Raw genomic sequence first — 24,585 nt, forward strand, 5'->3', positions numbered from 1 at the left:
GGAACATCTCAACAAAATAACCCTGTTTTATAACCAAATGAAAAGTATCAGCCATGTAATATAATTAAAGCTACATTTCCTTAAGTGCCAAATAATGCCCCAAAGTTATAAATTTCTTCCCTGCTAACTGAAATTTGGGCATTTTGGGGACTATTGTTCTTTGAATGTATACCTTTAAATAAAAATATCAAACTATAAGCGATTAAAAGTGCTCCCAGCACTAGCAAATAATTTGATTCAGGAAATATTTTAGAAGTAGCTGGTTTCTACATCCGTATGGTTACAAAGTTAGATTTCCTGCAGTTCCTCCGCAATGTATCCTTAAGTTTAAAGATGTGGTCCATGAAATGTTCTTTATACATCACATAGTTTATGTGAAGCGTCAAAGAACGTTCTCCATGAAGAAACTAACAGCAGAAACTATTAGTATTAAGTCCCCACCAGTTTTTACTTAACCGTGAGGGAATTTTTGACCAGTATGATGAATCTTGTAGACGTTGTGAGTACCGAAAAGCAGAAGCAGTGGACGACCATTAAAGGTAAAAAGGCAGTTTACTTGGTCATTGTTCTGACACAAAGTCGGCACCAGTTAGACAGTCAGCAAAGGCAAATGAATCCACAGAGTTCTTGAACAAGTAACCAAGCAGACAGGACAAGGGTTGGTATGCTAAGACTATCAGGCACAATAAACAATCTGGTGAATGGACATGTACTATATATAGGATGTGACAGATTAGGGAGAATGAGTTGCAGGTTAGCATGCGGGCACTGTGGCAGAAAGGTGCAAAGACGAAGCTGTGACCACAAATAGATGCTCTGGGAAGAATCTTGGAACAAACTAAACCGTAACATACCTGTAATGTTCTTTGAAGGTCGCTATAAATTAGAAGAAATGTGTAGATTACAGGAGCGTCACATTTTTATGGTTGATTTGTCTTCATCACCATGCAAAGATTTCTGTTTAAGTTGTCATGTTAGTGTTTATGCTGCCAAACTGCTGCAAATTCTGTCAGCTAGTTGACAAACTTTAATCATGCATCAAATTATATGAACCAATCTGATGTAAACACTTAATTAAAGTAACTTTAAGTACCAGAGAAGACCAGCAGATTCAAGAAACTGCAGTTTTCCCTATTTGTTAGGCATTGCAGTTAATAGGGAAATCTGCAAAACAGTATTTGATTAAACGTAGCCTTCTTAATTACTTTCTTATACTGCTCATGAATACCAAGACTTTAGTTATTGCTTATTGGAAGCAATCAATCATAACACTAATTCTTAACTTTTCAATTTTACCTCCAAAATCAGCCTTTCTGTACCACTACAGTGAAAGTAGATCTAGAAAAACATCCTCTAACAGACTCCGTTTGTGTATAAATGTAAGAAATGTAAGAAAAGTCAACATTATAATGGCCTTTCATTAATTCTTGAATATTTATAGAAGAAAAAGGAGTGTGCTATAACTATAATAAACCTAATCTTCGTTACACAAGTCGTTACATGGGGATTAAAGCATTACGGCCCCAACACATGGCGCGTATCCAGCCTTAAATCTGTAGGACTTTTGTTCCAGCTGAGCGGAGGGATGCAGAGGGCGCAGCATCAGCAGCACCGCGGTCAGAGCGCAGCAGCTTCTCCAACAGCATCACTACCACCACACACAATCAGACAGACACAGACACAGTCGACCTAAATTATTTTAGTAGCGCAATTATCCCGAAAACTCCCCCGAGGTATTCGGCAGTCGGGGAAAAAAAAAAAAGGAAATTAACGAAGAAGGAGGGCGCAGTAAAATTGCGCGACTCTGATGTGACAGATGTTGGAAAAGTCTGCTTTGGATGTAGACTGAAGAGGAGGAAAGAGGAAGAAGGGGGAACTGTCCCGAAAAGACATGAAGATGATTTTCTGTTGGGAGACGGACGATGGTCGTTGATGAAGTGGAAGCTTTGATGTTTCTTTTCTCTGAAAGCTTCAACTGGTGAGTTTAATCTGCGATTCTCGATTTTTTTAAAATACTTTTTTTTCCTGAAAACCTCAAACTACTTTTGAAGGTTTTCAACAGTTTTACTTGTTGTTGAACCTGAACACAGGTTTGATATATAAAGCATGAATTGATTTTAGAGTTTAGAGTTTATACTGTCTGTCCTGTAACATCCATTTTGAGGTTCGTAGTGTGTCTACTTAACATGAGTCAATACTACCTTCATGCTGTACCTCATTTATTATTATAACTATAAAAATCTTAAAATGTTCCTGTTCGTTCTGCTTTTAAGTGTGTCATTATCAGTGTTGTTCTGTGGTTGTATTTGCGCACTTTTATATATGTATATATATATATATATAATCATCATATAGATAGAATTACTATCTATATACTACTGACTTCTTTCTCAATGGTCAGCAAAACCTGGTTTACAGTGGAACTCAAGGAAAACATACGCAAACATATAAAAGAAATGAAGCCTCAAATTGCATTTATGTTTTATAATTAGGGCTACAACTATTTACTGTCATTATCGTTTAATTTGTCGATTGTTTTTTGGATTAACCAAATAGTTGATTTGTCTATAAATGTTAGAAAATTGTGAAATTGTCAGATCAGTGTTTCCCAAAGCCCAAGATAGAAACTAATATATATATATATACCAACAGTCCACAACCCAAAGATGTTCTGTTTACTATCAAAAAGGACAAAAAACAGAGAATTCTGGTATTTATTTTCTTTTCTTTCCTTAAAAAATGATTCAAAACAATTAACCAATTATCAAAGTGGTTGGTGACTAATTTTCTATCGATTGATTGCAGTTCTATTTATAATGGTTCCATATCTGAAGTGTATTGTTTATTTGGTGTAGTTTTGTCCCCATTTGGATAAGCTGGACAAAAAGAGTTATGACCTTTGGCGTTGTGGGTTGGGCACTTCTTTTTTCTAATCTTCCAAATTGTCCTCTGCAGTAAGAAGTCCCATCATGAAAACTTGCCATAATACCACTAAACTATAACTTGTATTGTGTCTGGTACGAGTTTAAATACTGACCTATGTTAATACTTTTATTCCCCTAGGTTTTTATGAAATCTCTTGAAACCATATTTTCTAGTTGCTTTGTTGTAAATCTGTCTTTTTGTTGTTGTTTTTTTTTTGTGAAGTCCATGTGAACAGTAATCCTCAGGATACTTTGTTCCATAAACCTAAAAAGGGCCACAGCAGACTGTGTTTTTCTGCAGGATTACAGACAGCAGTTACTGCAGCCTCATTTCCCCCCTGGGACATTGTGATGCTGTTGGTGATTTTCTTTTGTCTTTATCAAGATGCTTCACTTTCACAGTAACTCTGATCAAACCTCTGTTTGACGCCCAAAACCGTATAATCTCCAAACTTGGCTCCCGATATCAGATTTGATTATTATCTCACCTGCAGTCTGACATAAGCCAGGATCAGCGTTTTCGTCAGGGCGCAGAGGTGAACTCAGACCAGCAGCAAACTCTCTGTCCTTTCCTCCTGTCATAATGAGGACGCACATCATAACAGATAAAGTGTAGCTCGGAAGGAACGGATCGCCATCAAGGGAGAACCAAGGATTTGACGCTTGGGATTCTGCCAAATGGGCAATTTAATCAGAGGGCATTTTATGCACAGGAAGTATGTCAGCCTCCTTGTTAGCGGATGATTTATCTGGACTGTTATATTGGGCAGCCGCTCCAGACCTCAATTGATTTCAGCCTCAGGGAAAGAAGTATATGACAAGTCCTTAACTGGTTTCTCGGCTTTGCCCTCAGTGGGAGAAATGTAGCAGCTTTGAAGTGTACGTTCTTTGAATCTATACTTTGCAATATAGCAGTTTGTCTGCATTGTTCTGGCAGTGGCGTATATGACATTTTCCTTTTGTTATGTCAAACAGGTACCACATCACCATGACTCCTGCATGATTAGATGTGAACTCGCTAAGTTCTTTTGCATCCGATAGTACACATCTCGAAATTTCCTCCCAGCTGTGTGAATGACTAAACATCAACAGTGACCTCAGAGGAAACTTAGGGATTTGCAAGAGCTTATGAGCACTGTAGCAAAGTCAAGATGTACAAGCTTTTGTTCTGGTTTTGGGTTTAGTTTTTTTTTTTTTTTTACTTTAGGTAAAAAAAAAAAAAATTGCGTAACAGGAATGGCTTTTATCACAGTTACAGAAAAAAAACCTCCCAGAACCAAATCCAAAATGTTTTGTGTCCTACAACTAGAGATCAATATTTCAGTTCAACACAACAATTTGTAGTTTAAACATGTCTTTTTCACTTTCTACTACTGGGGAAACTCTTTGCTGCCCTCACTACTAGAGGACCCTGCTAATGAAATCTGTGTTAAACTGTGTCCTCTGGTGTTAAACTGTGTCCTCTGGTGCAGGAGAAAACAGATTTTTGTTTGCAATCCAGATAATTTTATTGTTAGTTCATATGTTTTTACTTACAAACTTGATTTTTGATTGCAGTGGTACAAATATGCTCTAAATCTCTCAGTCTGCCTTAAAGAGGTAAGAATAAACTTAATACCTTTTACCTTTCTTTATGTTTAAATATATTCCAGATAAGCACAAAGAGCAGTCATCAATGCAGCATGACAATACTAATCAATGCAGCATGACAATAATAATTTACAATTTGTATTCAAAAAGCCATGCCTCTTGCACGCTCATTGTCCCAATAGAAAAAAAAACAAAAAACTAGGCAACAGTGTTTGACTGCAGCTTTGATTCCTTTCCAAGTGCACCTCCTAAATACCAGGCTTAGCCAAAGAGGTTTGGAGCTGCTGGATGTGTATCTGAGCCTGGAACAATGCATCCGCACATCCACTCACCATGTTTTCGGTCTTAAAGGCCATAAGATTAACATCAGAGTTATTCGGCACAGCTCGTGTTTTTGCAGAACACATAAATAAAGGATAAATATTAGTTTTCACGTGACGTCCCTCCTGTCTGTCTTCTGTTGTTTGTCCTCTCATCTGAGTGTTGACGAGACCTACTTTTTTGGAGGGATTGCACATGAAAAAAAAAAAATCTGTCCGGGGCAGAATCTGTGTGGCACAGCACTTTTGAACCCACCATGTGCACAAGCACTGTTCAGGCCACACAGTCATTTATAGTCCTTTTGTAGATGAATAGAAAGATCAGATGCTCACTGCCACTGGAGAAATGTAGTCAAAGCATTGAGTGAGGAGTTGAATGCCACTGCTCCGGGGGCTTGTGTCAGCAGCAGCAGCGTTGTGTTGTTTGGCCATGAGAAAAAAGCATCTTTGTACTAGAGGTGCATGTTTTCTTTCATGTCACATTTCTTGTTCCGTGAAGCGTGTGTCCTTTCCAGTTTGATTGTATCTAACTGTTTTGATTGTGCAGGCTTCTTGTCTCACATGCATTTTTATAATTTTTTGTAAAACTATCTGCACAAACTACATTCCAGCCTGTCTCTTTTATACACCTGTAGTGTTAGATCTATAACCTGCTCAAAGATTTGATCCTCAGCTTTAAATCTTTTACATTTGCTTTTAACATTCATATCATCCATCCATTAAATGTTCATACAATCATGCATATATGCTCAGGGTCATGGTTCATGGACAGAGGCAACAAGGAAGGTTCCAAATATAGACTCTGGCAGGCAGAGCAGGTTGAATTAAAGGTACTTTTCTATAACTAAAAATTAATGAACATGCTACCATTGTGTCAAATTTTAGTCAATCCAAAAAGGCTGACAAATTAGACAGGACTAAAGCTGGGAGCAGGTAAAAACAAACAAAGAAAAAACACAAAAATGGTAGCAGGAAAGAGGAAGGTTTACAGAAGAGAACAGTGACAAGCAGAAACGGCTGGAAAACAACATAGAGGGTTGGCAAATAGTAGGAAAATGTCTGGTATTTACACTGGAGGGAACAACTGACAGGGCGTCTGGTCGACAGGTTGGGAATAAAAAGGTCTGGAAAGATGCAGGGGCTGCTGTTCCTTGCAGTGGCTCATCTGCTGCATAGGAGACAGTCTCAGATGGTTACAATACAAAGGCCAAGTGAAGCCACTGTGTGCTACCATTTATTGGAGGTGAGGAAGTTAACTGTGTATTTACGAGACTTCATCCTTGAAGTCTTTCTTCTTGTAAAACCGAGACATACGGTTTTGAAACACTCCTGATAAAAGAATTATTCTGACCTTGGTGAGACTTGTTAAAGTAAGTTTTCAAGTGCACCACCTTCTGTCTCTCATTCTGGTCCACTAAGCTGGACTCATTACTGTCCCCTGTGGCCAAAGAGAAGAAAACACCCACTGGAACTATGGTTAATGAGAACTGCTGTTTTCCCAGATCGGCCACTAGGGGCAGCAATTAGCCTATTCTCATCTTGAAAACTGCACAAATGTGAGACTTATGCTTTGTTGGAAGTGTTTTCACTGTATGCTTTGGTTTTATAAGTGAAAGGGCTACAAGGACGAGGAATAATACATGTCTGGTTAACCAATTTTCTCTTCTTCTTAACCACTGCCAAACATTTCCAAATGGGGCTGGAGGACCAGAAAGGTTGTCTGAGGTAGAAGAAAAGGAGAGAGGGCAGGTGTCACCATAACAGTCATTGTTTTTGTGTGTTTTTATGGTATTTTTGTTCTACTTTTCCTATAGATTACCTGTCAGTCACTGAGTGTCAAAGGCTTTAAAGCTGATGAGGATTGATTTCCTTTAGGTGGCGCTCTTTTTGGCGCCCATCTGTCAAGCCGTCATCTGTTGATTCATGGGGGCTTAAGGCAAGGCATATTTGTACCTGTCAAACACAGAGGTAATTGAAAAAGCTCACATAAATAGTAAAGCAAGTAAGCGCTTGTCGGATCTTCTAACGGAATCTGAAACCCCCTCCCTCCACACCTTTCCAATGTCGGTAATGGGGTGGTGGGCAAGTTCACATTTATAATTTTCCGAAAACGCCAATCTGACAATCGTTCTCAATTCATGCATTTGCTTGGATCAGCCAGGTGTGTAGAAATGTGACGGAGGTTAGGGTTTTAACGTCTCTCTCAAGCTTTCTTTTGTCGTTCTTTGTATGAGTGCTTTTGTCACAGTTTGTATGTAAAATAACATGAATGGCTTCAAGGATAGACTGTACAAAAGTGTGTGCTCTTACCTTGATTTTCATGATCCATTGAATCAAGACCACAAAGACATGTAGAGGACACAGAGTTCTTGGTGTGAGATCAGGGACGAAGATGAATGATGAAGCCATGTGAGTTTGGCCATTTGGAGAAGGTATAAACATTTCTGTCTTTAGCTGTGGTCGGATGACACGTTGTATAAACTAATTGTTCTCAAGCGTACTGAACCCCTTAACAATTCCTTAACTATTTCTTTCTCATTTGGTTCCAAACAAACTGCTTTCGCTGCTTTTTGAAAAATCACTTCCTGTCCAGCAGAGGAGTTTTCAAAGGGCTATCAGACAGTGAGTAGTCAGGATATCAAATGTAAAAGCCTCCATTTACTAGCTGCATGTTCCATTTCCATGTGTCCATTTTTTATAACCATTTAGTGAGGGTCATTGCCGCTGGAGCCTGTTCAGCATGCAGTTGGCGAAAGGCAGGGTACTTTCCGGAGAGGTAGCCAGTCCGTCATAGAGCTACGATCATAAATTATCAAGATAAAACTAAAAGTAGTAATGATGTCACAGTCATGCAATGGTGGTGTAGAGAGGAAGTGGATACTGTCTTTCTTGAAACACCACCAGCATTTTCCTCCACATGCATGAAGCTCTTTCCTAGACTCCCTAGACTGTTCTCACCTCACTTTTTTTTTTTAGCATTTGGTCAAATGACCGATGTTCACACTTACTTAGTGACCTCTTGCAATCGTGTGATTGTCCTCGCTCAGAGGCAAAAGCAGCAATAGTGTGACACTGTTATACCGCCACAAAACCTCATCCAAACCGATGGTCTGAGGATAGAGGGTGTTGTATGAGATACCGATTGCAAAGTCTCAATTGGTAAACTTTTGCTATACACTTACTATATACAGTAAATACAACTAACTTGATTTAAAGAGTAGGTCAGGGTGATGGTTCTGTGTGCAAAGCGTTAGATTAGTAATGGGCGGACGGATTTTTTTCACAGTATCGGTTCCTTCGAGTTGATCCATGTAAATGTATTGAACCCAAGCGGCAACCTGAAAAATGAACTACAGTTCCTTGAATGGCCACTTGAGGCTCCAAAAGCGAGTCAATCTCCATAGACCCCCATGTTAAAATGCCCAACTTTACAGCAGAAATAAACATGTTTACAGCCTGGTACAAAAAACGGTTTTGGTCTCTATAGCTAATTTCCCCTTTCATGACAACTGTATGGTGAATTTTTTATAACTCACCTGTTTAAATTTTATTAAGCAAGCAAGTAAAGTTATGCATAATGAAGGACATGGCTGCTTTGAGTGACAGGTCCGCCAGCTGCTAGGTGGCTTGTTTCAGCCATTCGGCCCACCTCTTTGCCCATTTTTGATTGGCTGGGAGTTAGGCAGTCACGTACTGCCAAGATGGCGACTGTCGAAGCAGCTCACTTTGAGCTTCAGAACCGTTCTATGTCCACATTTTTATACAGTCTATGATCGAACCTTTCAAGTTTTGATACTTTTTGCAAAATATGCCGTCCGTCAGTTTCTCTGTGACGCTCAGTTATAGTACAGGCACATTCGACAGCTAGTGCTGCCTGCTCCACAAAATTTCTCTTCAGTGCATTACCAGTCATCATGTATAAGTTTACATTAATAAAGATAAAAATATTAATTTAAATGCATTGATTCAGCATCCCACTTGTATGTAGGTAGGCTATATAAGCTCAATACGATGTTACAGAAATGTGATGTGACACTGACCAACGATCTGTCGGTCTTTTTGAGGGGCAGGTAGCAGACCAGGTAGCAGTTTGTTCAGTCTCATTCAATTTAACCTGCCGTCTGTCTCGACTCGAGTCCAATTAAATCGCTCCTCGTTCACTCATACGTCCTAGTTCGAGAGAACGGTTCATTTGATCTCGTTCAGTGAGTAGCTGCCAGGTTGTCTCGACTCGAGTCACTCACTGACGTTCTCGTTCAAGACAATGATTCCCGCTCATTCATTGGTGCTCATTCATGTTTTGAGCGACTGCACCACCGTAGCAGGCAGGCAGGCAGTGTGAGCAGTACCCTACGATAACAGTGAGTGGGTGTGGGCGGTATGAGTGGGAAAAAGTCCGGGATTCATGACCACTCGGTACATTCGACAGGCTGACCCGGTACATACCGGACACTAAAAAGATTAGTTCAAAAAGATTTGTTTGTTCATTTTTGCCCATCACTACATTAGACTTCGACACTGGTGCCCACAGTTTGTGTTCTGTCTCTTGTCAACTGCCAACGCCACTTCCTTTTAACCACAAAGATGACTGTTTCCCAACATGAACTAGCTAGTAGGGGTGGAGCCGAATCCGAATCCGATATTTGGAAAAGCGAAAATAGTGGGTTTTTGTGAACATTTATTTCATACAAATACTTTAGAAATTATTTGTTTTCAGGAAGAAAAGAAAAAATGTCAAATAACAGCGCGCAGGTCGGTTACATCGCCATCTCCGTCTGTGTGTCATGGATGTATAACCTATGTGTATAACTATCCTCAGGTCTCTGTGTGTAGTGAAGCTGCCCTTTAGCTGAGTAGTCAGCGCAGTCATCCATGGCCTGGGAGACCTGAGTTAAAGACCTGGTGAGGGGACCTCCTTCGCAAAATAGTTTATTGATGAAACTTATTTTAACACTTTAATATCCTTAAGTTAGACATGTAATAAAAACAAGAACAGTATTTTTACACCTATTTCCACTTTTATTGGAATGCAAATACAAATACAGATCATTTTGCTGCCACAACAAATACAGATACAAATACCAAATACTGGGATTTCTGCACATTCCTACTAGCTAGCTTTAGTTGCCTAAACTTTGTACAGTTGCTATAGTTACCTGGAGTTTAATATACCATGTGCAGTGATTTAGAACAACCATGTAAGTTCGTATATGCACAGCATTTATTATTTATTATACTTACAAGTATTGGGTGTGTATCCAAAGCCTAATATATCGTAAGTTGATTTGGCGCTATACATAAGATTTGATGATAAGAAAAATATAGAAAATTGCCAGCCATATCCTTTAAGTGAACCGTTTCAGTCATGCAGGTAGGGTATCTAAAAGTCAAAGGCAGCTGGATTAGCTGTTTTATTCTTGAAGATATTTCATCCAAAAGTCCCCCTTAGTTCTCTTGACTGGTAGGGGAAATCAACATGTCCCCCTCAGGATGTCAATGTCCCAAAAGAGGTTAAAATGCCTGGGACTCCCATCTTTGAACTTCCAGATATTTGTTAAGTTGCTTTTGTTACATCAAAAGTGACAAACATCTATATAAAATTTGAACTGTTGCAATTAGGTCTGTTTTGAGGCACATTGTACAGTGTGTAATGAGTGTGCAGGGGAGCAGCAGGATTAAAAAAGAAAAAGAAACTTTCCTACACTTTGTATCCACAGAGTCTCCACGGTTTTCTGTGGGAAGTGAAAGCAGCGATGTGTAGCGAACACAGTGACAGAAAAATATAAAATAAAATGACCAGAAATGACATCTTTGGAAGTAGACTTCAACAGCAATGGACACATCAGTGGCTGTGGGGAATTGAGTCCCTGACCTGCCAGTTAAAAGGATGCCTCCCTCACATATAGCCTACACACAGCACTGGCACTCCAAATGATCTGTCTGCCGCCCTTTTTTTTTTTTTTTTTTTTTTTTTTTTTTTTTGCCTTTGTGCCTCTCTTGCTGGCTCAGGCTGAGCTGAAAACCAGGTGGGACTGTGGATAGACTCCGTCAGATTAGCGGCCAGGTCAGTAAGTGTGCCAAAGATGAAAAGCTCCACCTGCACACTACTGAGAGGAGATTATGGAGTTGATCGCTTTTCCTGTGGAACAGGGGGAAAAAAAATTACAACTGTGATTTGTTTCTTATTTTGTTCTCAAAAGGGTCAGCTCAGCATCATTTCCTCTTAACCCTTTATTTGACACTACTTCTTATTTTGTTCTCAAAAGGGTCAGCTCAGCATCATTTCCTCTTAACCCTTTATTTGACACTACTAATGTTTGTTAGAAAAAGTCTATTTAGATGGTTCAAAGGTGCACAGTACAGTAACGAAGGACAATTTTACTAAAGTATTTCCTTTTTTTTGACTTGATTTCTTTTCTACATGACATCTTCCCTTTATTTTTGTTTCATTTTCTCCTTAATCCTCCCTTTTGTTCCCTCCCGTATCTTCTAATTTCTTTCTATCCCTTCATTCTTCTTATTGCCTTTTTTCCTTCCTTTTTCCCTTCAACTTGTTATTATTGCTTTGTTTACCACCTTTTTCCACTTTCCCTGCTTTAATCCTTATTGCTTCGCCCTGTTGTTTCCCCCGTTGCTCTCTGTTTTTTTCAATGATCTGAAAAATGAACTCAAGTCTCCTTCTTCAAATACCTTTGATTCTTTCACTGCTCGTACCTGTTTACTTTCGCTTAAGTGAACATTTGCATCTTTCTACTGAGGTAGAACATTTACTTTAATGATCTGAGTGGGCCCACTTCTTCTACTGCAGGACTTTCAGATTTTATCAAAGAATCCTTCTCTGATAGAAACACAAGAACACATGTTTGCCTTTTGTCAACAGCCGTCAAAACAGCAACAGTCTGTTGTCCCAGATTTTATAAGGGCTTGATTGCGGTCGAAGTCTACAGTCTTGTGTTGCCCTCAATTAGTTTGATCAGTGTTTGACATGTGACCTCTTCCAGGTTAAGAGCCTTCTGTCTCCCATCAGTCAGCTCCCCTTTGATGCGTGACCTCCCCTCATCCCTCTAATGTACGCTGATGGATCCGACACATCACCGCTGTTAGCTGAGACGACCTAATTTGTCACATCACATAGGCGCTGCACTGAGACTAATTCCCTTCCCTCATTTATTTGTGCTATTATTAATATTGCAGACGGTGCACTCTGTGTGAGTTCTAACTCTCTCCTCTTCAGACTGAGGAATTACAGCAGAGTGCTTTACCCAACACGCAGTCTGGAGACCGATGTGAGTGGATATGTCACTGTGACCCACTTCCACCACACGTTACATGGATGTAAATACTAAAAACACCCATTCTTAATGCGTCTGTCCCTCTCTCTCTGTCCGTCTGTGTTCCTTTTACAAACATGTTTGCTTTTTTTCACTTGTAGGCAGTCACTTTTGCCCTGTTTTTAATTTTTTGTGTCTCCCATTGTCAAGGCGCACATGAGCAATATTTTTTTATATTAATAATGGATCAGATGATTACTTTTATATGGAACGGAGCCGCTTGTAGTCGTAAACACAAAGACAATAATCATCCAATTCTGCAGCTTCTACAAACCTTTCTAGTGACTTTCAGCTCATCGTTTTGGATTTTGCAGCATCATTGTTTTGGTTCACTCTCATTGCTTTCAAAATGTCATTTTGGGTCACAAGAGGCAGCAAAAGAGCTTTAAAAACCCGCTGTGTGCTACCTGCCCATCACCAAACAGCAGACACATGGTTAACAACTAACTGGTGAACATTGTGGAGCATTTTAGGAGCTAAAGAACCAGATATTTACCTCAAGAGTTGGTGGAGACCGAACGCAGAACAAACCGCTATTGCACAAGTTTAACTTGACATTTCATGTTAATATATCTGAGTTGGGAAATTGTAGAACAAGGAAAAGAGCAGGCAAATACAAGAATAAAGGAAGCAAATAAATAATTCAGGAAGTGCAAATGGCAACTAAAGACAAGAAAAAATAACAAAAACATCCACACTCCACACAAAAACACATTCAGAGTAACTAATTATACATTTGAGACGACTAGAAAAACTGTCATGACAGATCTCAGCGAGAGCAAAAACTTTACCATTTCAAAATAGACTGAAAAACCAGTGCAACCCGTAAACATTCAGATGAAATAAATCTGTTTCAGTGTGTAGGCACAGAAGCAAACAATTAATATAATCCTATTTGTCACAGGCACAAGCTCGCAGCCATACTGACACACACTTTTCTTTATCTCAACCCCACATGCCAATTTCAAATATGCAACCAGGCAAACACACCCTTCCTTGGTGACATTAGTATTCATGGGTCTGCAGTTCTCTCACAGCTGTGAGCAGCTCAAAATGATCAAATTAGAAGTAGCTCGCTTGACCTCCAAACATGTAGACCTTAACATGTTTTGCATGATTACGTAAACGCGTGAAGATTATATTCCTCCACCACCACACGCTGGATTACGTCATAAGAGCAGATACTCCATTTTTCACCTGTTCAATATTGTTACGCTCACTGAGTCGAGCAGCAAGCAATATAATTAAGATAAAGTTATTGTGCGGGTATTAGAATTTAATAGCATGATTATATTGGTGAAAAAAAGGTCTTCCCAAGCAATGTTATTTTAATAAATACAGAAAGATGAAAATGCACCAAGAATATTAAAAGCATTTTGAATGTTAACCTTCAGCAATTCTATTGTATGAAAACATACAGTATTTTTAATCAGATCACGTAACATGTCAACTGTTCTTTTACAACGTTTAATATTCAGTTTCTTCCACCATCTCTTTCTCCACCGTTGGCAATGACAAATATATATTTTTACCGACTTTACCGGCTGCTTTGTCCTTTTTAGTTGTAGCTTCATTTCTGTGTCCTGCCAAACATCTGGCTCATCCCACATAGGATTACAAGACACTGCTATTTTACAAAACATGCATCCTCCGGTAACACATATACAAAAGCATGTGGGAAAAAAAAATAGTAATAGCGATTATTCTACAAATTCATATGAATTATATAAATTAAACTATATAAAAAACTTGTATTTTTAAATCAACATTAATGACACCACAACTACTGTAACTACATGTTTTCTATTCATTTAAAAACGGGACAAACTTGTAGAAACAGCCTCCAAACCTCAAGACTCCGAGTGGGCGTTTTTATGGCAACATTTGGCAATTGAGAGCCGTTGCTAGGAAACATGTTCCTGAAGAACTAGTTGTACTACTGTACTACTGTATAGCCTAAAGGTCCACGTAGTAGTTAAAGCATTAGCTATTTAAGCTAGCTGTCCTTTTATTGAACATTGGAGGGCAACGAGCTCTTAAGTTTGTTTTTGACTCAGAAAGCGGAAACTACTTAGCCTATCTTGCTAAATGTTAGCCCTGATTCCCACTTGACGTTACTCGCTGAGTCACTGGCAGCTCGTGCACATGCTCAGTGCGGTGTTCGTCCCATCCGATAGAGAGAAAGATATCTAGCTAGCTAGTCTTCCTTTCATGGCTCCAGATGTGGTGATGTCATGAGTTTTGCTTTGAACTGACTCTACTTTTGTCTCTTCCATGTTTTTCTCCCTTGCATTTCAAACATTTTGTTTATTTAACATTGATGTGGCTCCCAACATGATCTTCTGTACAAGTTCTATCTCTGACAAACCCAAAGGGGAAAGACCGGGGAACTTTTGTTTTCCAGCTATGCACCCGACAGCTGTTCTGCCAGCAAACCTTTTAATATTTTCTGCTTGCATACTGGAGGTCTCAGGGGCCGTCACAGTGCAGCAGGTGCCAGAAGCCCGTAAAAAAGAAAACACACACCAACTCCACCACCACCACCACCACCACCACCACATATTCAAACACACATATTCAACGACTGCAGCACACAAACACACACACAGAAAAATACACACAAGAGTGCAAAGACACAAGCTCACGCTCTGTGATCTCTGCACTGTTGTTCTGTTCCAGCCGCTTTAATTGGGGATTTGAGCCAGGCTCTTGTCTTTCTCACTGTGACGAGCTAAAAATAGCTCTTTGACAAGTGTCAGAAAACCCAGCCGGGCTCAGACTGTGCATTCTGTGTCAAATGGGCTGCTTGGCAGAGAGATTCGTGCTCGGGGCGTTGAACACAGAAGGAAACAAAGACAGTCACCCCGCAGTCTGTATGACGTTATGCTTCTGTTTCACGCACCTGTTGCAAAGGAAGTATTCACGCTAAGTCTTCATCTCAGTAATTGCACACTGTCTCATTTTGCTGCAGGTCGCTAAGTAACAGGAGGAGATTGAGTGTTGGAGAAAAGCAGATAAGGTAAAACTTAAAAGGGCCAAGCTCTGAGAGACTTTCCTCTCAAAGCTAATGAAGCCGTAATGCGAGCGAGAAGAAGAATTCAAGTTAATTGAGAATCATTGCCCTCTCCTTGCTTCTGGCCATGTTACAGCAAGATAATGGTATGAGTTACTGTTCGCTGTCGCATTTCGTTGAATATGATCTTCAGCAGAAGTGCTCATGTTAGCAGTTTGGTGAATGAGATGAACACTAAAAATGTTCCATCAGAGCTGAGTTGAGTGTTTCTGGTGAGCATAACCAGCAAACAAACACCACACATGGAGATAAAAAACACTTCCAAATATTTGCCCCACAGCAAAATCTTTTTTTGTTGTTGTTATTTACTTGTAGTTTGGTGGAGATGTTCTTTTTATGATGTGATTCACATCACCGGAGAAACATAAAGCCACTCGGAAGTGTAAAGTAATGACTAACTCTGCAGCTGTGTGCAGAAAGTCCTAATTTTAACACGGGGTGGCAACTGTCCACAGATTGATGTAAGGCGATAAGGGCTGAGAAGCTGAGGAACTTGATGGGTTTTGTCCAGTGACAGAGGAGAGAGGGCAAACTGAGTACAGTCAGGAAGTTGAATTATTTCAAAGAATTAAGTGATGATGTTTACCCAAAAGACTCTGCTAGGAGGTTACATCCGAGTGGCTTTGATGTTCTTTGCATGTTGGTATTTTGAGGAGTTTATTAGGTAAGAGCTGGCCTCTGCTTGGCTTTATGAGAGTGGTTGTTTTTGAGTTATGCAAAAAGGTTTTTGCAGGGTCATCAAATGGCAGCTAAGGTTTTATTTTGCCAGACTCTGGCAAAGTAAACACAACAGATAGAGAGACTTCCCTCGATGACCAAACAACATTATTATTAAATCAAATTAGAGATGACTGCAGGAGGGGAAAAAGCAGCAGAGATGTTTGATTAATTAATTATTGATTGCAAAGTTGTTATTCTAGTTGCGCAACTTCATCGGTGGGAAATGAAAAAAAATGTCCTCAAACCAACTAAAGTTTAACAGCAGACACACTATTTTTTTTTTACAGGTTGTGCACATTTGCACATATTTGCCTTATAGTAATTCATTTGTATGTTTATTTGTAGTATGCAGATTATAAAGAATTTAAAAAATTCACAAAGACTATCATGGCAAGAAAGTTGAGTTTCCTGGTGATAGGGGTAGACTGTCTGATTCCTAAAAACATTATGGTCTTAAAAATAGAGTGTCTATTCATTTGAAGCATTTCTGTATCATATTCCTGAAGGCATCACAAGTTTGAGGTGTTATGTCTTCACTCACATTCACAAACACTGATTGGACAGACTTCAACCAAAGCGGTAACGGCTCTTTAAGTGACTGCTGTCGGCTCTAATTTGAAACCGCATTATAGAAAACGACAAGCGGCTGTGCGTAATAGAAAATAGTTTAGCCTTAATTAACATGGTAACACAACACTCATGTGACTTCGCTCCGCGCAGGGTGAGAAATAGATGGTCGAAATTACAAATGCATTTATTTCCTCACTTTCTAATTTGAGGGACGGGGTCAGTACTGGCCGTGACTCAGGGGTCGCGACCTTTAACTGCACTGTAGTTTTATGATGTGTGCAGAGATGCAGAGGAGGAGCAATGCTGATCCCTGATTGGTTGGAAGGACTTGGCAAGTGACATCCCACCCGCCTGAGATATCACACACCTGCCAGTCTCTGTCTCTCACCAGTTCGGGGCTCAGGGGGGGGGGGATCAACAAATTTGAATTGTGAGCCCCTCCCATGTATTACACATAGCAGACCAAGGAGACTGATATGAGTTATTGAAGGTTAAAAGCCAATATTTGTTGCCGATAATGAATTTCTTTACATTTGATTGTTTTCATCCAAGGAGGAGAAAGGTTGTAAAAGAACATTAGGACAATAAAACTCCAGATGAATGATGTTTTAAAAAATAAAACCACTGTATCATGTCAGAAAAACTCTACATTTAAACTCCAAATGTACCATATCAGGCATTTATAGCAAGAATCAACTTTCAAAAGCAAATTAAAGATGAATAATATTAAAATGTAATATTACGTTTCCTCTGTGGTCAAGAAAACCTCCTCCCCTTGATCAATCACGTCTGGCCAAAATCCAACATTTATTAAAAGGCCAGTATCGGTGTGTCTGATATATCGGTCTACCATGAGTCCTGAGAGTCTGAGTGCACAAGTGTTGCGTTGTGAGTCAGCGCTCCCAGCCAGTATAAGAGCTGTTTGCATGAAGAGTAGGGATGAGACAAAGATTGTGCAGCTCTGGGACTGTCGACAACTCTGCCACTCAGAGGAGAGGCTGCAGCAAGGGCGAGTCCACACTCTGGAAACAGTCCGATGGTGGAGAGTGAGAAGCTGCAGCTGCTGCGGGTTAGACTCCAGTTTGACATTTGATATATTTAAAAAAATTTGGATTGTATTAGCTGTATTTTTTTGAAACATAATAAATGTACATAACTTTGCTCATGAGCGCAGCTTATGTTTCGGGCTTTTGAGTTTTACTATGTAGCTGTGGGACGTTTGTCGGTGCTGTGTTAAGAATTAGAGTTGATCTTTTTAGGTTAGTTATCTTTGTTGCATGTACTATAGAAGGTCTCAGTGGTGGTTGTTGGATAGGAAATACATAATTTAACTCATATACTTTCCTAGTATTCAACTGGCAAGTCCAGACACTGGCAGAATAATGTAATTATGCAATATTTCATAGTGCAGTGTTTTACATCAGTGGGACTCTTTTTGGATTAATTTCCCTCAGAGTGTGCACGTTGCTTTCCTTTATACTCTGTATCAACGCTGTTTTAGCTCATTTTTTAGCTTGAGATCTACACATATTGACTAACACTAGGAACTCTTTATTATTATCATGTTTTTTAAACAAAAGTGGATGTTTAAAATCTCCATAATTATAAGCCTATTATTTAAGTATTTCCCTCTAAATCCCTACATATGTGAAAAATGTTGCCACTGTGGATGAAATTCATTAGTCAGTATTTCAAACGCTGGCCAGTCCTAACTTGATGAGTGATTTCCCTAATTCAGAATGCACTCCATTCTTGCAATAATTAGAGCAGACTGGCCATCATTTAGTGAAACGTTGGACATAAATTACCTCCTTTTGGAACAAAGTTCTTTGGTAAAAATATCACTGCCATCAATTAAAATGCATAGGTTACTTGACAATTTTTTTTAGAAACTATCCTTTGGAAACAGAATCTTAAATAGATTTAACTGAACTGAAAAAAGCTGAAAAGAAAATTTGCTTCTGTAAAAGACTATAAATAATGATAAAAACAGCTTGCAAGTAGTGTCAAGTTCACTTATGTAGCCAAAAACCACATATGTGTATTAGAGGGCTTTGCAGTAATTACAGCATGAGACACCCTCTGTCTCAAGAACCTCAATTCGAATAAGAAAACCCTTTTACAAACCAAAAAAATGACCTTCCAGGACAAATACACATGCAATATCTTTGTCTACACTGATTTGTCTACACTTTGTGATACCCTTTAATGTTTTAAATGTCCTATTTCGTTGCTTATTTTGAGATTTAAACTAATTTTATTCAGAGAATCTATATCACTCTCACTCTGTTGCTAGCTCTGTCTCCAGTTGGCGTGCCTAAATCCAGATGCCTAGCCCAGGGGGCCAATGCTCTCATCCCACTGAGGCCTCATCTGCACTGTCAGAGGCAATGCACATGAGACTGAACTCTCTAATACTTTTTTAAGGGGAGGGGGGCAGATCATATGTGAACATTTCTGCGACTGTTAAGTGCAGTTAATGGTACTTTTCCAATCTTTGGGAGGATAAAATGTCCTGAGTAGAAAGTAAGATATATTCTTTGATAATCAGCTAAGTAGAGATTTTGTCTCTATAGTCCGGTTTTACCAGCTGCAAACATCTGCTTCACACTCAGATTCTGTGTACTCAAAATGTGCACTTTTTTGTTGTGTTCTCCTGCATATCAAATGACAAGTGCAGAAAGCAACATAAATTAATTATAGGACATATTCATGGTCAGAAGTAAAACCATGTTGTTCTCTTGCTTGTCATCATGCACCTGCGGGCTTTGGAGGTGGATCAGTGTGTCTCAGTTTGGCATCCACTGCTATAAACCTGAACCAGCAAATAGCGAAGCTCAAAAGGCTAAAAAAAATGTTCTTTTCATTTAGATCCATTGGTACTCTGGTCACTCTTCTCTGTGAGACAGCTGCTACAAAATGAATCATTTAAAACCCAGGACAGAACGGCCTGCCTGGGTTTTAAATGAAAGTTGTCTTTGTGCTGATTTTTAATCTGTTTTATTAACAGAGAGTTAACGGTTTTCTTATGTCTGTTTTACTAAAAGCTGAAGCTTATTGCCATGATACTACACCAATAGATGATGGCATATTAATTCTCTCATAATGTGGTGGTAGAGGTAAATGCAAACTTAAGTGGAGCAGTTTTTTTATATAGAACCAAGTGTTTTGGGATGCTCTCTTTTGTTCGGATATTGAGTTAAATGTTGTCTTAAAGCCAATGTTTCTTTCATTTTGTTAAGACTTGTTTTCTTTCTGTCTCTCTGTTCTTTCCAGGCCACTCTAAAGGGTATGTTATTGACTGAACCACATCTCTACAGAGGACTTAACTCAAGTCTGATTTCCACTTGACTGCCACTGGTTATGAAAATCTGCACTCTGAGACTGAAACGGTATGTCTTGACTAAATATGTCTTTTTACTTAATAAAGAACATAAATCCAATACAAACACACTTTGTTCTGTATTTCTTATGAAAAACATGAGCTGAAACAATTGTATGCACACTGACATTTCTTCATTAATTGCCATAATCATCAGAACTTATGTCTATGTCTCTTCTCAGGCTGGGGGTAAGATGTTTGTGGAGTCTGTCGTGCGATGGGGGGCATGGAGCGTCCTGCTCCAATTTGGATTGGGTGTATCCGCAGGAGGCTGTCCTCCACCCTGTGTGTGTCGACCTGAAGCTAAAGAAGTGATCTGCTCTGGCAAACATTTGAACTCAGTGCCAGAGGGCTTTTCCAGCGATGCGAGGCATTTGGATTTATCCTACAATAAGATTAAGACCGTGGGACGCCGCCAGTTCTCTGGCCTCCAGCAACTTCAAGAGTTGGACCTTAGTGATAATATAATCTCCATGATTGAGGTGGAGGCTTTCCAGGGGCTACAGAATCTCAGGACGCTTCGGATTAAGAATAATCGACTCAAGATCATCCCGGTTGGGGTGTTTTCTGGCCTGTCCAGTCTGCGTTTTCTGGATCTGAGCCAGAATGAGATTCTGGTCTTCCTGGACTACACCTTTAAAGAAATGGCGAACCTGCAAACGCTGGAAGCCGGTGAGAATGACTTAGTGTTCATCTCCCAGCGGGCTTTCTTTGGTCTGCAGAATTTACAAGAGCTCAACTTAGACCGCAGCAATTTGACGTCCATTCCCACAGAGGCGTTGTCTCAGCTCCAGAGCTTGACACGTCTGCGCATGCTACGGCTCACCATTTCTACACTCCCCAACAACGCTTTCCGCCGGCTTCACCGTTTGCGCAGCCTCGTGATTGCAAACTGGCCATCATTAGACACTATGGCTAGTAACAGCCTGATTGGTCTCAATTTGACCTCGCTTGTCATCAGCAGCTGCAACCTAAGTGTGGTCCCTTACTCAGCACTTCGTCACCTGGTCTATCTGCGCTTCCTGGACCTGTCCTACAACCCCATCACTGTTATCCAAGGCAATCTGCTAGGGGACCTTTTGAGACTCCAGGAGTTACACCTAGCAGGAGGGAGCCTGCTGCGAATAGAGCCGGGGGCCTTCAGGGGTCTGGCCTACTTTCGCATGCTCAATGTGACATCCAATCAGCTCACTACTTTGGAGGAGAGCGCCTTCCACTCAGTGGGGAACCTTCAGGTGTTGAGGTTGGATGGGAATCCCCTGGCATGTGACTGCCGCCTTATCTGGGTGGTCCGCCGCCGATTACGCTTGAACTTTGATGGACATCAGCCCACTTGTTTGTCTCCTGATGCAGTAAGACAGCGTGAATTCAGAGACTTTTCAGAGAAGGAGCTCCCGAGGCTGTTTACCTGCCGCCCTGCGCGTATCATGGACCGCAGGCCGCAGGAGGTGAGAGTAGAGGAGGGTACTACAGTTCTCTTCTCCTGTAAAGCTGATGGGGATCCATTGCCATCTATCACCTGGATCTCATCCCACAAGAATGTGGTTTCTCCAACAGGACGAATCAGAGTTTTGCCCAATGGTACTCTAGAAGTGCGTTTTGCCCAGGTTCAGGACAGTGGCACATACCAGTGCCTGGCAGGCAACGCAGCCGGCAATGACAGCTTGACTGTCGGTCTGTACGTCAAGGGGCTCCCTCGTAATCGAACCATCCCCTTCTTCACAGAGGAGGGCTGGGTTGAGCCTTCAAACCCCCAAGCTGTTAACTCCTCTGCTCAAATGGCCAAGCCATACCCTTTTGATGCAAAGACACTGATCATTGCTACCACTATGGGCTTTCTGTCTTTCCTCAGTTCAGTGGCAATCTGCTTTGTCTTCATGTTCTTCTGGAGTCAGAGCAAAGGCCAGATCAAACACACGGCGACTATCGACTTTGTTCCTCGGTCGTCCATGGGTGGAGGAGGAGGGGAAGGAGGTGATGGTGGCAGATTCACCATGAAACTTATTTAAAGCCAAGGAAGAGCTGAAAGGGGTCTTTATACTGACTATGAGTTCTGCTGCACTACGGACTCCCCATTGGGACACTGAAGGACAGAGATTCTATTCAAAGGCCCCTCTAGAGGGTAGATCAGAACCAGTTTGTTGGCTTGTGCTTGTCCTCTTCTAATTTTAGTGCCGAAAGTTACATCTCAGCACCCACTTGGCTGTATTATTTAACTAATGAATATCTCATGATCGTGGAATAGAAAGATGTTAACAGATTGTAGGCAGAGCTGTCTCATCATTACCGTGCATTTGATTTAAACAACTTGTACTTTGAATAATCCTACCTAGCAGAGGTCAATTTTCTATGTAGCATGTAATTGTAAAATAGTTTGAATTTTCACAGATTTTGGGATTAACACATAAAGACAGTTGGAGTATGACACATTTATCAAATGTTTCTTGGTTGTCAAAACATATCAGGTGCTTGTATGCAACCCATATTGTACAAGCGTGCTCAGCTTTATGTCTTCACTTGCCAATACAAGCCAAGTAAACATTTGCCCTTTTGACCCTCGGGTGGCTATTTCTGCTTACCCACAGGTTCACCTCAAAGACTGTCAATTCAGCATTGGTTGTAAGACTTTAACATGTGAATATGTTATGTGCATAAAGCTTTTGATACTTGCAATAAATATATGGAATAGACTAGCCAAATAATTTCTGATTCTGAGTTGATACTAACTTTATGTTTGCATTTTGGATATTCATAGAGTGTTGCAGTATGTTTCAGGTATGCAGCATTGGAGACAGATCTTTCTGTTGGGTTACTACTTATTTTAAATGATCACATGACAGTGTAAGGGGACTGATAGCATACCATAATGTATATAGGAATGTACTGTATCCTTTACTATTTCATATTTTAAACAAGTTTGTCAGGTCCAAATTGGATCACTCTCTTTCTTTTATAACATATTACTGTAATAACATTAGATGACTCCTTGTTCCATTAGAAGATGCTATGATTTCTCCTTTTTATATTCAAGAAACCACTTTTTTTATTTTTTACCCGCACAACACACTGAAAAATATGTGCCTCAGCAACATTCTCACCATCGACAGAGAGAATGCTCACGTGACCATCTTGTAAATATTTAGGTCAAGGACATTTGTGTGCGCTGGGTTTGTTCTATCATTTTATCTAGTTCTGGGGATTAGTGTCTCTCAAATAAGCCACACTTGTTGTGTTTAAACTTAACTGTAGATGCACTACGCACAAACAAATGCTTCATTATGGCTGGAAAAAGTTGCTCATAAGATATGTATTTTCATTTTTTTTCATTTTATGTTATTAAATGCCTACATTTGAACCTACCTTGTGTGTATGTGTTGTTTTGAATCTTTTCATGTAAGATATCCTGGAATGTTATCAAATGGAGAAAAAAAAAAAATCCAGATCCAATCATCTTCAAACCAATCTGTCTGTGGATCTTCATCTGAAATGATTCCATTGTTGGGAAATTGGCAAGAGAAGCACACATTTTCTTGCGTAACCAAAGCACTTAATCTCTGTGCTGTGAGTGCATTGTGAGGACTTTGTGTTTCAATTTGAGACAGAAAGTGGCCTTGTTGCCCCTTTGTAAGACAACAAAGCTACAGCTGGCAGTTAGCCACACAAATGTACTTTTGCCCCCTTTTTTCTGAGTAAAGACGAAGGATTATGTGTGCAGAGGAATACCATTGTGGCTGTCTTGTTTTCCCTCAGAGCCACATTTTGAAATCTGAATCAATCTATTTAGACATTTACTGGAATTCCCTGTCACCCCTTTCTGCACATCCTTCACTGCTGACCCTCTGTTAAAAAAAGAATATTGCGCTTGAGAGTGATAAGCCGAACGTTAACCAATGAATTACCCTCACTTCACCTTAGTACAGTTTAAAGATTTGCAGCGCTCAGAGTGGATTCACAGTGGACAGCAAATAATTTCGTCTGTCTCATGCAGTTGCCCAGAATAACCCAGAAAAGAAGAAGAAGAAAAAAAAAAAAAACGGATAATCACGTGTATGAGCAGAGATTTAAACCCTTTTGGATTACCTCTGCATGTCTCAATCTGTTATATAGGTCTGTCTGGCGGGTGCTATCCTGCTGCCCAGCCTGGCCCGTCATATTATCTATTTTAATACAACTATTTGCTCCCATTGGACAGAAAGCCAAAGGGTCAGATTAAAGTGGTGTTCATAAGCCACTCCTTCCTATGACTGGTATGCACAGAACATTATGGTCTCTTCAAATCTCTGTTCATTTTAGGCTCTTCTTCTGTTTTGACGGGAAAGAAGGGATCACTTCTTTACAACATGAGACAAATTTAATTGTTACATCGTAGGCATTTAGGTGACACTGCTATCCAGAATGACACGGGAGCGGGCATCTAGGATGAGAAAATTATAAGCAGCTAACAGCAAGGGCAGCAAAGATGAATATTCCTGTGGCTGCGGATTATATGAGCAAAGTGCTGGAAAAAGAGTAACAAGTAAGACGCAGGACTGCAATTTTCTTCTAGATATACTGTAGGTCTCGGTCTTTGTTTATTGTTTTGAAACAAGTCGATTTTAATTGTATAGCTCAATATCACAAATCACAAATTTGCTTTGGGGGGGTTTACAATCTGTACAGCAATACAAAATTCTCT

The 24,585-nt window shown here is 40.0% G+C and overlaps 1 protein-coding gene and 1 long non-coding RNA gene across 3 annotated transcripts; one reads left to right on the plus strand and one right to left on the minus strand.

The window, feature by feature from the left end:
- Positions 1 to 1,601: 1,601 nt before the first annotated feature.
- lingo4b (leucine rich repeat and Ig domain containing 4b) lies at positions 1,602 to 23,269 on the plus strand. Of its 2 annotated transcripts, none has more exons than XM_044358791.1 (3): positions 1,602 to 1,978; positions 19,805 to 19,920; positions 20,093 to 23,269. In XM_044358791.1, the coding sequence occupies exon 3, from the start codon at positions 20,105 to 20,107 to the stop codon at positions 21,917 to 21,919; it is 1,815 nt and encodes a 604-aa protein (XP_044214726.1). In that variant the 5' UTR covers positions 1,602 to 1,978; positions 19,805 to 19,920; positions 20,093 to 20,104; the 3' UTR covers positions 21,920 to 23,269. The 2 variants fall into 2 exon arrangements, with proteins under 2 accessions (XP_044214726.1, XP_044214725.1); XM_044358790.1 differs by lacking the exon at positions 1,602 to 1,978 and adding an exon at positions 17,480 to 17,597.
- On the minus strand, positions 5,463 to 7,416 carry LOC122987125. The gene is made up of 3 exons (XR_006404460.1): positions 7,145 to 7,416; positions 6,654 to 6,787; positions 5,463 to 6,554 (listed from the first exon to the last, which is right to left on the minus strand). It is a non-coding gene; the product is annotated as an uncharacterized LOC122987125 (long non-coding RNA).
- Positions 23,270 to 24,585: the final 1,316 nt, after the last annotated feature.

This window comes from Thunnus albacares, chromosome 8, assembly GCF_914725855.1.
Source record: "Thunnus albacares chromosome 8, fThuAlb1.1, whole genome shotgun sequence".
NCBI lineage: Eukaryota > Metazoa > Chordata > Actinopteri > Scombriformes > Scombridae > Thunnus > Thunnus albacares.

Bases quoted from the DNA above. Each gene is read 5' to 3' on its own strand.
- lingo4b (XM_044358791.1), top strand. From the start codon at position 20,105: ATGTTTGTGGAGTCTGTCGTGCGATGGGGGGCATGGAGCGTCCTGCTC.